The sequence below is a fragment of the Ornithorhynchus anatinus genome, chromosome 1 (genome assembly GCF_004115215.2).
Source record: "Ornithorhynchus anatinus isolate Pmale09 chromosome 1, mOrnAna1.pri.v4, whole genome shotgun sequence".
Classification (NCBI taxonomy): domain Eukaryota; kingdom Metazoa; phylum Chordata; class Mammalia; order Monotremata; family Ornithorhynchidae; genus Ornithorhynchus; species Ornithorhynchus anatinus.
Genome location: NC_041728.1, coordinates 170,214,506 through 170,230,569, shown reverse-complemented (window position 1 = coordinate 170,230,569; position 16,064 = coordinate 170,214,506). Strand labels below are relative to the sequence as shown.

The 16,064-nt window shown below is 47.6% G+C and overlaps 1 protein-coding gene across 6 annotated transcripts in view; it reads right to left on the bottom strand.

Moving 5' to 3' along the window:
* Window positions 1-7,414: 7,414 nt before the first annotated feature.
* The window catches only part of ARMC8 (armadillo repeat containing 8), a 98,698-nt gene continuing 90,048 nt past the window's right edge, over window positions 7,415-16,064 (bottom strand). For all 6 annotated transcript variants that reach the window (XM_029068116.2, XM_029068090.2, XM_029068105.2 and 3 more), the window contains one exon: window positions 7,415-10,126. In XM_029068116.2, coding sequence (XP_028923949.1) covers window positions 10,093-10,126 — 34 coding nt within the window. In that variant the 3' untranslated portion in view covers window positions 7,415-10,092. The remainder of the gene's footprint in view (window positions 10,127-16,064) is intronic.

Below are 16,064 nucleotides of genomic sequence, written 5' to 3'. Positions count from 1 at the left end.
CCCGCCCTCATCCTTTCATGCTTAAAACTCCCGGGGCCGAAAGGCGGGCGGAAGTCTTCTCCGGGCCGCCATTTTGACAGCTGGGTCGGCCCGGGGCCGGACCCCGCCCTCGCCCTCCTGCGATTGGCTCCTGCCGATTCGACAGCGAGGCTCCTTCCGTCCCATTGGTTGGGAGGGCCGTCAGTCAAGCGGGCCTCCTTGGGAAACGCCCATTCACTCATTCGATCGCATTTAATAATAGTAATGGTATTTGTTAAGCGCTTACTATGTGCAGAGCACTGTACTAAGCGCTGGGGTAGGTACAGGGTCATCAGGTTGTCCAACGTGGGGCTCACACTCTTCATCCCTATTTTAATAATAATAATAATGTTGGTATTTGTTAAGCGTTTACTACGTGCAGAGCACTGTTCTGAGCGCTGGGGGAGATACAGGGGAATCAGGTTGTCCCACGTGGGGCTCACAGGCTTAATCCCCATTTTAATAATAATAATGTTGGTATTTGTTAATCGCTTACTACGTGCAGATTACTGTTCTAAGCGCTGGGGGAGATACAGGGTCATCAGGTTGTCCCACGTGGGGCTCACAGTCTTCACCCCCATTTGACAGATGAGGTCACTGAGGCCCAGAGAAGTGAAGTGACTGGCCCACAGTCACACAGCTGACAGGTGGCAGACTCGGGATTCGAACCCATGACCTCTGACTCCCAAGACACTGAGCCACGCTACTTCTCGTATTGAGCGCTTACTGTGTGCAGGGCACTGGACTAAGCACGTGGAATGTACAATTGGGCAACAGATAGGGACAATCCCCGCCCAACAATGGGCTCACGGTCTAGAATCACTTTTAATAATAATAATAATAATAATAATAATAATGATGGTATTTGTTAAGCACTTACTAAAAGCAAAGCAAAACAACAAAACAAGTAGTCATCAATATAATCAAGATAAATAGAATCATAGCTATATAATAATAATGTTGGTATTTGTTAAGCGCTTACTATATGGAGAGCACTGTTCTAACACATTGATGATGTTCTATACACATCATTAATAAAATAGAGCAATAAATAATATATACAAATATGCACAAGTGCTGTGGGGAGGGGAAAGGGGAAGAGCAGAGGGAGGGAGTCGGGGCAATGGGGAGGGGAGGAGGGGCAGAGGGAAAGGGTGGGCTCAGTCTGGGAAGGCCTCCTGGAGGAGGTGAGCTCTCAGTAGGGTTTTGAAGAGGGGAAGAGAGTTAGTTTGGCAGGGGTGAGGAGGGAGGGCGTTCCGGGACTGCGGGAGGACGTGGGCCGGAGTCGACGGCAGGACAGGCTTGAGCGACCCTGTGTCCACGCAGACTCCAACAGACCTGAGGCCTCAAGCCAAGTGGCGGGAAAGGAGAGGAATCAGAGGGCTAACACTTCAACTTTATTATTATTATTGCTAATTATTATTGGCAGTAATAATAATAATAATTGTGGTATTTTTTAAGCAATTACTGTGTGCCATGCACTGAACTAAGCTGTGGGTGGATAGAAGCAAATCAGGTTGGATGCAGTTCTTGTCCTCTGTGGGGCTCACAGGCTCAATCCCCATTTTCCAGATGAGGGGACTGAGGGCTAGAGAAGTGAAGTGAGTTGCCCAAGGTCCTGCAGCAGATGTGGCAGAGCTGGGATTAGAAACCATGACCTTCTGACTCCCAGGCCTGTGCTCTAATAATGTTGGCATTTGTTAAGCGCTTACTATGTGCCGAGCACTGTTCTAAGCGCTGGGGTAGATACAAGGGAATTAGGTTGTCCCACGTGGGGCTCACAGTCTTCATCCTCATTTTACAGATGAGGGAACTGAGGCACCGAGAAGTGAAGTGACTTGCCCAAAGTCACATAGCTGACAAATGGCCGAGCCAGGATTTGAACCCATGACCTCTGACTCCAAAGCCCGTGCTCTTTTGCCATGATGCATGGGAATATAGAAATAAAAATCACTTTTAATAATAATAACAATATGATGGTATTTGTTAAGCACTTACTATGTGCAAAGCACTGTTCTAAGCACTGGAGTTGATATAAGGTAATTGGGTTGTCCCACAAGGGGCTCACACTTTTAATCCCCATTTTACAGATGAGGTCACTGAGGTCCAGAGAAATTAAGTGACTTGCCCAAAGTCACCCAGTTTACAAGTGGCGGAGCTGGGATTAGAACCCATGACCTCTGACTCCCTTGCTCTTTCCACTGAGCCACGCTGCTTCTCCAATGGACTGGTCTTAATCGATCGATCATGCTTAATGAGCACTTACTGGGTGCAGAGCATTGTACTAAACACTTGGGAGACTACAATACGACAGATTCAGTAGAAATGTTCCCTAACTACAACAAGTTTACAGTCCAGACTTAATCCACTCTTCCTTCCCTTCCCCCTTCAGCAGGTAACACTTTCAGCTGTCAGAAAAAACAACAAAATAGGAGATTTTGGAAAAAGAGAGTCATAAATCTGAAGGGGGCACAACTCTGCAAACTTTGCAAGCACATCAGAAACCAGGGAAGGTGTGTGCATTCGTCGGCCACAACACACGGGTAGAGGTAAAAGTCACTGTCGGGCGCGCTGTCTTCAAAAATAAAGATTACTGCTATTATTATTATGATGGTATTTGTTAAGTGATTACTATGTGCCAAGCACTGTTCTAAGCGCTGGGGTGGGTACAAGGTAATCAGGTTGTCCCATGTCACAGTCTTAATCCTCATTTTGCAGATGAGGGAACTGAGGCACAGAGAAGTGAAGTGATTTGCCGAAGGTCACAGCAGAAAGTGGCGGAGGCGGAATTAGAACCCATGTCCTCTGACACCCAAACCCAGGCTCTTTCCACTAAGCCACTCAGCTTCTGCTAGATTAGCCAGTTACATTCTAAAAACCTGGGAAAAAAAAAATCCTGCCTGTGCTCTCTCACCTTCACACTCTGTGCAATGTCAGGTAGCCCAATCCTATTTATTGAACGCTCACCGTGTGCAGAACATTCTAAGTGCTTGGGTGACGACAAATATGAATACAAAGGTGCAAATACTACTAAAAAGATAGATATTTCCCTAAAAAGGGCACTCTCCTTGCCAATGTTAAGGATGAATAAATCTGAGTTCATGAAACGGCAAATCGGTTCACCAAGACCATAGGGTTATTAGAATGAACCATCATTTGCATTTATCGAGGGTTGACTGTGAGCAGAGCACTGTAGTAAATGCTCGAATAAATGAATAAAGGGACGGGATATCATTTTCCAAAGGACCCAAACTATTTCTTGTGGTAATATAGTGGAAATTCCTGAACAATTAACCCCGTGATTTACTACCTCCTCTTCCTTTATCTCCTCAGGCAATACATTCATTGCTTTTGGCACGAACTAAAATCTGGCGATTGCATACTAGCGTAGGATCCCTTTTATACACGACTGTAAGCTCACTGTGGACACTGAATGTGTCGGTTATGTTATACCATACTCTCCCAAGCGCTCAGTACAGTTCTCGGCACACAGTAAGTGCTCAATAAATACGATTGAATGACTCCCTCCCGCATTGGAGCATTAATTCCTTCTCAGCAGGGAATGGATCCCGTGCCTTTGTTGTAAGCACCGTGGCTTAGTGGAAGGAGCCCAGGCTTGGGAGTCAGAGGTCATGGGTTCTAATTCCAGCTCCGCTGCTTGTCAGCTGTGTGAACTTGGGTAAGCCACTTAACTTCTCTATGCCTCAGTGACTTCATCTGTAAAATGGAATGAAGACTGTGAGCCCTACATGGGACAACCTGATTTCCTTGTATCCCAGTGCTTAGAACAGTGCTTGGCACATAGTAAGCGCTTAACAAATACCAACATTATTATTACTATTATTAAGCAGTTAGTCCAGTACAGTGCACCAATAAGTAATCAATGCTTTATTTCTATCCCTTCAGCAAATCAACATCGTTTACTTAGAAAACTTCAAAAAAAATGGACTACTTCTGGATCTGAATTTACCCCTCAAGAGAAAACCAACCTTCAGTTCTGGGTCACAAGACACTTTTGATCTGGGGATTCTGGTCAGTGGCAATATGACCAGGGATCACATCTAATTGTCACTCTTATTTTTTGCCCCAGTGCTTAACAGACTGTTTGGCTCACAGTAGTTGCTCAGTCAATACTACTGAGTGAATTGGCCAAGCGCAATCACTCGACTGACTGGGTGAAAGTTTTTTGGGAAAGACTGGGCCTCAATGATCAGACTCTTTTGTCTCCGAAGTTTTGCTTCTGGAAGGAAGTATTTTGTCTGCTAAAGCATCACTGAAGCCCCATTTAATAATAATATTAATAATGATGGCATTTGTTAAGCACTTACTATTCTAAGCACTGGAGGGGGATAGAAGGTGATCAGGTTGTCCCACGTAGGGCTCACAGTCTTCATCCCCATTTTACAGATGAGGGAACTGAGGCCCGAAGTGAAGTCACATGCCCAAAGTCACACAGCTGACAAGCGGCGGAGGCGGGATTAGAACCCATGATCTCTACTGGCTGATGTAGAGAAGCAGTGTGGCCTAATGGCTAGAGCACAGGCCTGGGACTCAGGAGGACCTGGGTTCTAATTCCGGCTCGGCTATTTATCTGCTGTGTGACCTTGGGCACGTCTCTTAACTTCTCTACACCTCACTTACCTCATCTATAAATTGGGGATTAAGACTGTGAGCCCATGTATGAACTGGACTGTGTCCAACTCGATTATCTTGTATCTACCCCACCACTTAATACAGTGCTTGGCACAGAGTGCTTAACAAATACCACAATTATTAGTGTTATTATTTTGAATCTATCCAACAGCTTTGCAGATCGATCAATCAATGATATATACTAAGCACTTATTAAGTGCTTGGCAGAGTACAATAGAGTGAGCTTGTTGTGGACGGCAATGTGTCTGTTTGTGGTTATATCGTACTCTCCCAAGTGCTTAGTACAGTGCTTTGTGCAGAGTAAACCATTAATTCAATCATATTGAGTGCTTACTGGGTGCAAAGCACTGTTTTGCTTTACTGTCTCCCCCATTTAGATGTGAGCCCATCATTGGGCAGGGATTGTCTCTATCTGTTGCCGAATTGTACATTCCAAGCGCTTAGTACAGTGCTCTGCACATAGTAAGTGCTCAATAAACACTATTGAATGAATACAATATAACAACAGACGCATTCCTGCCCAAAACAAGCTCACGGTCTAGACGGGGAGACAGACATTAATGTAAATAGATAAACTACAGATATATACATGTGTGCTGTAGGGATGGAGGGAGGATGAATGAAGGAGCACGTAAGAGAGGCGCAGAAGGGGTGGGAGGAGAGGAGAGGAGGGCTTAGTCAGGGAAGGCTTCTTGGAGGAGGTGGGACTTCAATAAGGTTTTGAAGTGGGGAAGAGCGATAATCTGGCTTATCTTATCTTATTTTATCTGGAGGGAGGGCGTTCCAGGCCAGAGGCAGGCCGGGAAATAAATACAGTAGAATAAATACAGTTGAATGAATGAATGGAGCTGGTAGACATGATCCCTACCCTCTAGTAGTTGGCCGTCCAGAGGTTGAGACAGGCATGAAAATAAATTACAGATCGAGTTGGTGACAGAGTATGAGGATATATAAATAGGCGCTATGTGGATGGGGGCCATGGACCCAACATACTGAGTGGGGAAATGATAGCAGTCAGGGGAGAATTAGTAATAGCACCGTCTCTTGCTCAGCATGGGCATCTTCAGCACCTGCACCACCAGCTACTTACTTTTATTTTTATGGTATTTGTTAAGTGCTCATTACGTGCCAGACACCGTATAAAGCGCTGGAGTAGATATAATCTATTAAGGTTGGACCCAGTCTTAAATCCCGTTTTACAGATGAGGTAACTGAGGTGCAGAATAGAGAAGTGACTTGCCCAGGGTCACACAGCAGACAAGTGGCAGAGCCCAGATTTAGAATAATAACAATTGGGGTATTTGTTAAGCGCTTACCACGTGCCGGACACTAGATCCTTCTGACTCCCGGGCCCGTGCTCCATCCACTAGGCCACGGTGCTTCACTTTCCTCTCTCAGCACCCAAAGTGAGCTGTTTGGGAGAAAATCTACAGTGTAGACAAAGAGATAGCAGAGAGAGCACTCGTCCAGATATTCCCTCCCATCCTGAGTGTGGCGGGGGCTCAGAAGTTGGGAATATCAAGAGGAATGTGGGGAGTGGGAGGAGTGGCCAGGGCCAGGAAGAAAGGATCAAGGGAGTGAAATCTGTCCACCTCTTCGCATGTCTTCAAAGAAGGCAGTTAAAGAGGTTCATCTGTCAACAGCAGGTGCGGGGAGTGACTCAGAAAGGCCAGCTGGACGACCGCTGGGAAATGGAAGATGCAGGACAGCAAGTACACGAGGCAGACACGCAGCTCGTTAAAATCACATGCCCTCCAAGAGGCCTTCTCCAATTAAGCCCTCTTTTCCCTTACTCCCTCTCCTTTCCCTTGCTTAGGCACTTCCATCCGTACCCTTTTAAGGCTTGATATTCATCCACCCTAAGCCTCACAGCACTTTCATACAGATTTATTTATGTTATTATCATTTCCTCCTTTAGACTGTAAGCTCCTCGTGGGCAGGAATTGCATTATGCTCTCCCAAGTGCTTATAAGCCGCGTGGCCTAGTGGCCAGAGCCCGGGCCTGGGAGTCAGAACTTAAAAGTGTTTGACACATAGTAAATAATGATTACTGACATTCGTTAAGCAATGCAAAGCACTGTTCTAAGCACTGGGGGGGATACAAGGTGATCAGGTTGTCCCACGTGGGGCTCACAGTCTTCATCGTCATTTTACAGATGAGGTAACTGAGGCACAGAGAAGTGACTTGCCCAAAGTCACAAAGTCACCCATGACCTCTGACTCCCAAGCCCGGGTTCTTTCCACTGAGCCACGCTGCTTTCTTAAGCACTTACTAGGTGCCGGGCCCTCTACTAAGCACTGGGATAGATATGGGCAAATCGAATTGGACCCAGTCCCTGTCCCACATGGGGCTCAATTTTAATCATTTTACAGATGAGGAATCTAAGGCACAGAGAAGTGAAGTGACTTGCTCAAGGTCACACAGCAGACAAGTGGCGGAGCCAGGATCAGAACCCCATCTATGCTCCTTCCGTTAGGCCAAACTGCCTAACTGATGTCATTATTACTAGTTTGCAGCTTCTTTTAAAAGGCGGGCCACGTGGGAAGGTAGGATCGCGGAAGCGGTAAGTGGTCTGGGAATGCAAGTGGATCCAACGTACCCACGGTCCTAAGGAAAACCAGGTCCTTTTTCAGCTTTCTCCACCTGTCGTGAGGCATTACATTTATTTCAGCTACGAGAGACGATCGCCCTTGGGAGTCCCATAACGCAGTGGACTTTTGGAAAACAGTTTAGGACATTTTAGAGGTTGTTGCATTTTCTCGGTTTTTATTAATATGTTGTTTAAAGCACAATTTTTATCCAGACACCAGAACACGGATTGTTCCGAATAAAGTGCTTGAAGGAAAAAAAATAGCTTATTAAACAGACCATCCTATTTGCTTGTGTAGCTCATGGACTTTCCTCAGGTAAAAGCAATCAAACCAGGAATGAGAAATAGATAACACAGACTTTTAGAAGTTGGGATAAGAACATTGCCCTCTGTTCCTCATTTCTGGCATCATAACTAGAAAACGTTACAGGCAGGTGACAGTTCAATGAATACAATTTTCTTCATAAAATTCAGGAAAAACTAAGTATTCTGGCAAAGTATTTTTTATTTATTTTTCCTATTCATACACACCCATAGGCAATATTTAATCACATTAAGTTTGAGTGTGAATTTTTGTAATGAACATCCAATCCACCGACATGAGCGATGTCATTTTTGAAAAGGACCTTTTTTTTTTTTAATTTTAAGCCCCTCATGCAGTCTGGATTGTCTTAGCATCGTTGGTTTTCTGTGTTTACCTGGTACATCTAATCCTAACCTTGTAGTCGTCGGCATTGAAGAATTGGAATCAGGGTTTCCCTCAGCCCTAGAAGAGCTACCCTCAGTTCGAACGGGGTTTTACTCAATAAGGCTTTGTATCCAAGGAACTCGATTGTTTCCCCCCACCAACCTAGGGAGCTGCATATTTTTAGTACATGATCAGTGTGCAAAACCCAGGTGCCCTGTTTCCTACAGAGAAGGGCTTATTGCAGCAGCTCAGTCTCGGGGTGGGGAGAAAGGGGATGCGTTTGGGTGCTCGACTTGATTTCCGCCTTTCAGAGTGGAAAAAGAAAATGCCGTTAAATGGATTAATCAGGAAAGTACTCTGCAATCGGACAGATTCAAAACTTGATAAAGAAATGCTGGGGGATGATGGTGCGGGGGCAGGCGGCGGGGGAAGCCAAAAACATTCAGGCAGTGTCAGAATTCGATCGGGAATACGCAGGTTTCCCTCCCCAGTTCCTTCCTTCCCTCTTACTTGATACGGAAGGAAAATCCCAGCCAGATTCGGGCTTCCAAGTCACACGCCACCTCCTCGCATTAAATTTTGCCTAAAGTATCCGTGGGCAGAAGTTAACTGAGCCGGAAGCGTATTCCAAGCTAAAAGCAAGGACGTAGATAAGACATAGTACCACAAAGAGAATGTTAACTTTGTCATTAGGTGGAATATTTTCTCTTCCTTCTTTGGCCTAAGTTCCGCACCGATTTGGGAAATCACTTACATTGCACCCAGCAATCATTAAAGCCCTGGTCGGTTCTATAAAGGGATCTCAATTTCTGGCTATACGGAGCTAATCGGTCTTAGGGATACTCTTGAGAGGGGAGAGAGGAAGGGAGGGAGTGAGAGGACTTTCAAAAGTCATTCAGCTCTTCTCCCTCCCCTCTTCCGAAGTTAAAGTTCAGGGGTAGGACTTCGGTTTCACCGTGAACTCTCTCGCGTCAGGCCGTGCTCAGCGGCCGACACTGAATCCTCCAAAATGACCCCGCCATATCCTCGGCTTCGTTCGGGATAGATGTGCGAGACACCGCCCGCCTACGCCGGACTTAGCCTTCAGGGTGCCGTGCGCCTGTCCCACCCGTTGAGATGAGCTGATCCCCAGGCCTTCTCCCAAAGGAGATGTGGGATTTCATACTTCTAGGCTGGAGGGATGGAGGGGGAAGGAGGTGGGGAGGTCTTCTCCGGTCAGGAAGTGGCCTGGACCCAACTGAATCCACCAAAGCTCAACCCAGTCACTTGGGTCTCCAACAGGGCCGCTGAGCTTCCCCTTATTGTTTCAAGATCCACCCGCAGAGGTCAGTCCCACGCTTCTACTCTACAAGGCCGCTTACTTATTCAGTCGGGTTGTCGGGGGAACGGACGCCTGTGAACGGCAGTAAGACGCTTAGCTCTCTCTCCCCGAGGCCCGGGCACTACTTATATTGCCTGTCCTTCAGGTCCTCTATATCTTCTTTTAAAGAAAAGTATATGTAAGTTACGTTGAGGTTCAGAAATGCATATATTTTTTTACTTACAAATATTCATCTGATCAAAATTCAACAAAAACTTTATGGGGCACTTGACAGTTTTTTTTTTGTGTGTGTGTTTCTTTTAAATAACATTTCATTTAAACTGTATATAATTCAGTAAGGTTTCATACAGCAAGCAATGCTTAATCCTGGAAAATCTGTAGAAAAGAGATTTCCACACACAAAATAAGAAAACAAGTTTTCTGAGGTATCCCCCCTGACACACCCACTCACTCCCACTCACGCACGCTCACACAGGTAACACACGCACACGAACACCCACGCTTGCACGCAAAGTGGCTGCAGCAAAAGCAAAAAAATTGTAGGCCCAAAGGAAAATGACAATTGATTGTTCTAGTAGAGTCCAGGTGGCTCCGGAAAAATAAACACACAACAGTCCTCTGAGTAAATGTACGCCCTCCCCAAAGTTCTCAAGTGCATCCGAGATCCGTTCTCTTAGATTGCTTTTGCGAAGCAGCTCCCTGCCCGTGAGAGCGACTCAGCCCAAGGTGACTTGTGCAAATAGAAGGGATCAGATGAGGCTTTTTCCTGTTATTCCTTAAACAGATGTGACGGGAGCCCGAAGTTCTTGCTTGGTTTTCCATCACGCCAGATACTGCTGCAGTGTTGTCTTTGCCCTGAAATCGGATATTTTCAATTAACTGGGGGGGTTGGAGAGTCCCCTTAAAAGAGGCTCCGTTAGGGCCACACCAACCTCTCTCCCCGCAACCGGAAGAAACCTTAACAGCAGAGCGGAAGAAAAAATGAGAGAGGGCGGTTTTTATAATGGCACGATAAAACCTTTCGTGGTGTCTTTTCAAATCATCTCTAGGCTCCAGGATTTTTCAAAGAACACATTTTCCGTGGCCTCCGCAGAAACGGCCTCAGGAGTAACCTCGTAAGCCACACAAGGTGACGCCCCCAGAGTGAGCCCACCTTTATCGCTGCTCCTCTTCCCCTTCCCATCGCCCCGACTCCCTCCCTCTGCTCTACCCCCTCCCCGCCCCACAGCGCTTGTTTATATACATATTTATTATTCTATTTATGAGGTGTGTATATCCATAATTGTATTTATTTCTATTGATGCCTGTTCACCTGTTTTGATGTCTGCCTCCCCAGTTTAGACTGTGATCCCAAGGTGGGCAGGGACTGTCTCTATTTGTTACTGAATTGTACTTCCCAAGCGCTTAATACAGTGCTCTGCACACAGTAAGCCCTCAATAAATACGATCGAATGAATGAGTGAATAATGTCCCTGTGAGAACCATCTTTTTCCCCCCCGCTCTATGATTCATCCGAGTTCTTTCTAGAATTTCCGGAGAAGCAGTGGTCTAGCGGAAGGAGCACGGACCTGGGAGACAGAGGACTTGGGTTCTAATCCCAGCTCCGCCACTTGTCCGCTGTGTGACCTTGTGCTTTAGTTACCTCATCTGTAACAAGGGGACTAAGACCGTGAGCCCTGTGTGGGACAGAGAACTGATTATCTTGAATGTAGCCCAGCGCTCAGTAGGGTGCCTGGCACATAGTAACTGCTTAACAAATACCATTGAAAATCAGGCATCAGAGGATACAAATCAAGCTTTAGTATAAAATAACTAGTATAAAATAATATAGAATCATTCAATCCTATTTATTGACTGCCTGGGTGCAAAACGCCGAACTAAGTCTTTGGGAGGTAGAAGGTATGATCTCAGCCCTCGAGGATGTTAATAATAATAATAATGCTGGTATTTGTTAAGCGCTTACTATGTACCAAGCACTGGGGTAGATACAAGGTAATCAGGCTGTCCCACGTAAGGCTCACAGTCTGCATCCCCATTTTACAGATGAGGTAACGGAGGCTTGGAGAAGTTAAGTGACTCGCCCAAGGTCACACCGCTGACAAGCGGCGGGGCCGGGATTAGAACCCATGACCTCTGACTCCCAAGCCCGGGCTCTTTCCACTGAGCCACGCTGCTACAATTAAATGGGGAGTCAGAGATAAAATGATTTACAGATAGGAGGAAAAAGTTGGAAGTTGGATGGGGGAACATACCAACTACAGAAGAACTAGAGTAAGAAAATCGAGAGGTATGGAAATGCTTAGTTCAGTGCTCTACACACACGGTGAGTGCTCAATAAATGCCACCGATGACGATGATGGCATAGAAGTGCTACAGGGTGCTAAAAGGCCGAAGTGCTGAGCGAATGGTTGGGAAGCTGTGGCTTGGGCTCTCCCCCGCAATACCGTAAGCTGGTTGTGGGTAGGAATGAGTCTGCTTCTTGTCGTACTGTAATAATGATAATAATGTTGGTATTTGTTAAGTGCTTACTATGTGCAGAGCACTGTTCTAAGCGCTGGGGCAGATACAGGGTAATCAGGTTGTCCCTCGTGAGGCTCACAGTCTTAATCCCCCTCTTACAGATGAGGGAACTGAGGCACAGAGAAGTTAAGTGATTTGCCCACAGTCACACAGCTGACGAGTGGCAGAGCCGGGAGTCGAAGCAGTTTGACCGGCTCTGGGAAATATCGAGGAGGAAAAACCAGAAGGATTTGGGGGCTGCTTGAATGGGAGAGCAAGACTGTGGGCTTCCGGGTCAGCAAAGATGATGGCATCACTGACAGAGATGGGAGGGCGGGCAGGAGGAGGAGAAAGGGGCGGTGGTGGTTTGGAAGGAGAGACGAATTCAGTTTTAGACACGTTGAGTTTGAGGTGCTAGCGGGCCGTCCGACTGGAGACGTCCCGGAAGCACAGGGAAATCTTGGATTTGAAAAGTGTCTTATTGACTCCGGGCTGAGGAAGGTAAAACTGCCCGAAGAATGGAGAGAATGGAGGCAGAGGGACCAGCGTTTAATCCAGAGATGATGAGCGCTAGACTTTTACAGATACCTGGCTTGAATGGATAAAAATCAGATTGGGGAATAAAGTCGTGTCTGGCTGCTATCGGTGTCCCTATCTTCTCCTTCGGTCCCTGCTAAGACAGACTATTCCTAGGGTCAGCATGCTCAATGATCGCTCACGCCCATTCCGACTCTGACTTTAGACGGAAAGCATGTGGAAAGCAGGCCCCTGTAGCGGGTCTGTTTTGCCCACGACACTCTCCCAAGCGCTTAGGTTCAGCCTTCCACATGCAGTGGGTGTTCGGGTAAAGACTCAAATGACTGATTTTTCATTTGTGATGTAGACTGATAATAATAATAATAATGATAACGTTGGTATTTGTGAAGCGCTTACTATGTACAGAGCACTGTTCTAAGCGCTGGGGAAGATACAGGGTCATCAGGTTGTCCCACGTGAGGCTCTCGGTCTTAATCCCCATTTTACAGGTGAGGTAACTGAGGCGCAGAGAAGTGAAGTAACTTGTCCACAGTCACACAGCTGACAAGTGGCAGAGCCAGGACTCAAACCCATGACCTTCGACTTCCTAGCCCGGGCTCTTTCCACGGAGCCACACTGCTCCTCTGATGTTTACTTACTCCCTGGGCTTTGCTTTCAGGTTACTTCAGGTCGCAATAAACTTGCCTTGGCAGCTCAAAATTAGCCTTTGTGAACGACTAGTTCCTCAAGAGAACATTTTTACCCAAGGGAGATGTAAATCCCACTGGAGGCTTATCATCATACTAAGAGACCAGAGGACCAATTACTGTGACTGATCTCTGTTCTAGAAAACTCTCTTCTTATCTCTTCCTTTCTAATTCACCCCTCTACTGACCCGTCAAAGGGGCCCACCCTCACCCCACTTTCTGAATGACGGTTCCTGAATGGAGTCTCGTATCAGGAACAACCAATGGGCTTTGGGTCCTAGAATTCTGGACCAAGGATCCTTGGGGAGACGAGGAATAATAACTGTGGTATCCGTTAAGCGCTTATTACGCGCCAGGCGTTGTAGATGAGTTCCTCATCTTCCCTCCCAAACCCGGTCCTCTCCCAGACTTCCCTATCACCGTGGAGGGCACGACCATCCTTCCCGTCTCTCAGGCCCGCAATCTCGGTGTCATCCTTGACTCGTCTCTCTCGTTCACCCCACGCATCCTATCCGTTACCGAGACCTGCCGGTTTCACCTTTACAATATCGCCAAGATCCGCCCTTTCCTCTCCACCCAGATGGCTACCTTCCTGCTATGGGCTCTCGTTATATCCCGGCTAGACTACTGTGTCAGCCTTCTCTCTGATCTCCCTTCCTCCTCTCTCGCCCCGCTCCGGTCTATTCTTCACTCCGCTGCCCGGCTCATCTTCCTGCAGAAACGATCTGGGCATGTCACTCCCCTTCTTAAACACCTCCAGTGGTTGCCTATCGACCTCCGCTCCAAACAAAAACTCCTCACTTTAGGCTTCAAGGCTCTACATCCCCTTGCCCCTTCCTACCTCTCCTCCCTTCTCTCTTTCTACCGCCCACCCCGCACGCTCCGTTCCTCCGCCGCCCACCTCCTCACCGTCCCTCGGTCTCGCCCATCCCGCCGTCGACCCCCGGGCCACGTCCTCCCGCGGTCCCGGAACGCCCTCCCTCCTCACCTCCGCCAAACTCATTCTCTTCCCCTCTTGAAAACCCTACTTAAAACTCACCTCCTCCAAGAGGCCTTCCCAGACTGAGCTCCTCTTCTCCCTCTACTCCCTCTACCGCCCCCCCCACCTCTCCGCAGTTTAACCCTCTTTTCCCCCCATTTCCCTCTGCTCCTCCCCCTCTCCCTTCCCATCCCCTCGGCACTGTACTGGTCCGTATATATTTCCATTACCCTATTTATTTTGTTAACGAAATGTACATCGCCTCGATTCTATTTAGTTGCCATTGTTTTTACGAGATGTTCTTCCCCTCGACTCTATTTATCGCCATCGTTCTCGTCTGTCCGTCTCCCCCGATTAGACCGTAGGCCCGTCAAACGGCAGGGACCGTCTCTATCTGTTGCCGACTTGTTCATTCCAAGCGCTTAGTACAGTGCTCTGCACATAGTAAGCGCTCAATAAATACTATTGAATGAATGAACAGTAAGCACCAGATAGCGGGCCAGTAGCCTGCCCAGCACGGTGGGGGCTTACAGTCCCTGTCAGTGGTGTTCCTGCTGCAGCCTGGAGGGCGCTGCTCCCTAATACTACTAATAACGATGATGATAACGATGATGTTATCTGTTAGGTGCCTACTAGGTGTCAGACACTGTACCAAGTGCTGGGTTACACACAAACTAATTTAGATACAGAGAGGCAGCTGTGGCCTAGCGGCTTGAGCACGGGCCTGGGAGACAGAAGGACCTGGGTTCCCATCCCAGCTCCGCCACTTCATTCATTCAATCAATCATACTTATTGAGCGCTTCCTGTGTGCAGAACACTGTACTAAGCGCTTGGAATGTACAATTTGGCAACAGATAGAGACCATCCCTGCCCAACAACGGGCTCATGGCTGGCTGTGTGACCTTGAGCGAGTCATTTCACTGGGCCTCAGTTCCCTCATCTGGAAAAGGGGGATTGAGCCTGGGAGGCCTATGTGGGATAGGGACTGTGTCTAAACCCGATTATCCCGTATCCACCCCAGCGCTTAGTACAGTCCCTGGCACACAGTAAGAGCTTAACAAATACCACAGTTATTAATCAGGTTGGACCCAGCCCCTAACCCACACGGAGCTCCCACTCTTAACCCCCACTTTCCAGATGAGGCAACTGAGGCCCAGAGAAGTGAACTGACTTGCCCAAGGTCTCATACGGCAAACAAGCGGCAGAGCCGGGATTAGAACCCAGGTTCTTCTGCGTCCCGGGCCCAGGCCCCGGCCACTAGGCCGGGCTGTGCATCCAGGTTAGCCAGCTATAGGAAGAACTCAAGAGGAGAAGATTAGAACCCAGGTCTCCTGACTCCCAGGCCACTGGCCTACAGCAGGGAGAGCAAGGCTCAAAAACGCTCCGCTACTTTCTCTTGGTTCAACTTTCTGCAAAAGATACGCATTCGGTTCAACTGGACGGATTTTTCACCTGACGTTTAGGACAGAAAGCCACCGCAGAATTAGGAAGCGTTCTTCCGATCTCGTGCTGGGAACGTCACGATGCCTTCGTCGGAAGCAGCGTGGCTTAGCGGAAAGAGCAAGGGTCTGGGAAGCACAGGACCTGGGTTCTCATCACGGCTCCGCCACACGTCTGCCTGGTGATCTTGGGTAAGTCACTTCGCTTCTCTGGGCCTCGGTTATCTCATTTGGAAAAGGGGGACTGAGACTGTGAGCCCCGGGTGGGACGTAGGCGGTGTCTGACTTCATTAGCTTCTATCAGAGAGGCAGCGTGGCTCAGTGGAAAGAGCGTGGGCTTGGGAGTCAGAGGTCATGGGTTCTATCTAATCCCGGCTCTGCCACTTGTCAGCTGTGTGACTTTGGGCAAGTCACTTCACTTCTCTGGGCCTCAGTTACCCCATCTGTAAAATGGGGATTAAGACTGGGAGCCCCACGGGGGACAACCTAATTACCCTGTATCTACCCCAGCGCTTAGAACAGTGCTTGGCACATTGTAAGTGCTTAACAAATACCATTACTATTATTATCTACCCCAGCACCCAGTACAAAGCTTGGCACCTTATTAAATGCTTAACACCATTAAAAAAACCCCAACTACATGAAAAGAAAA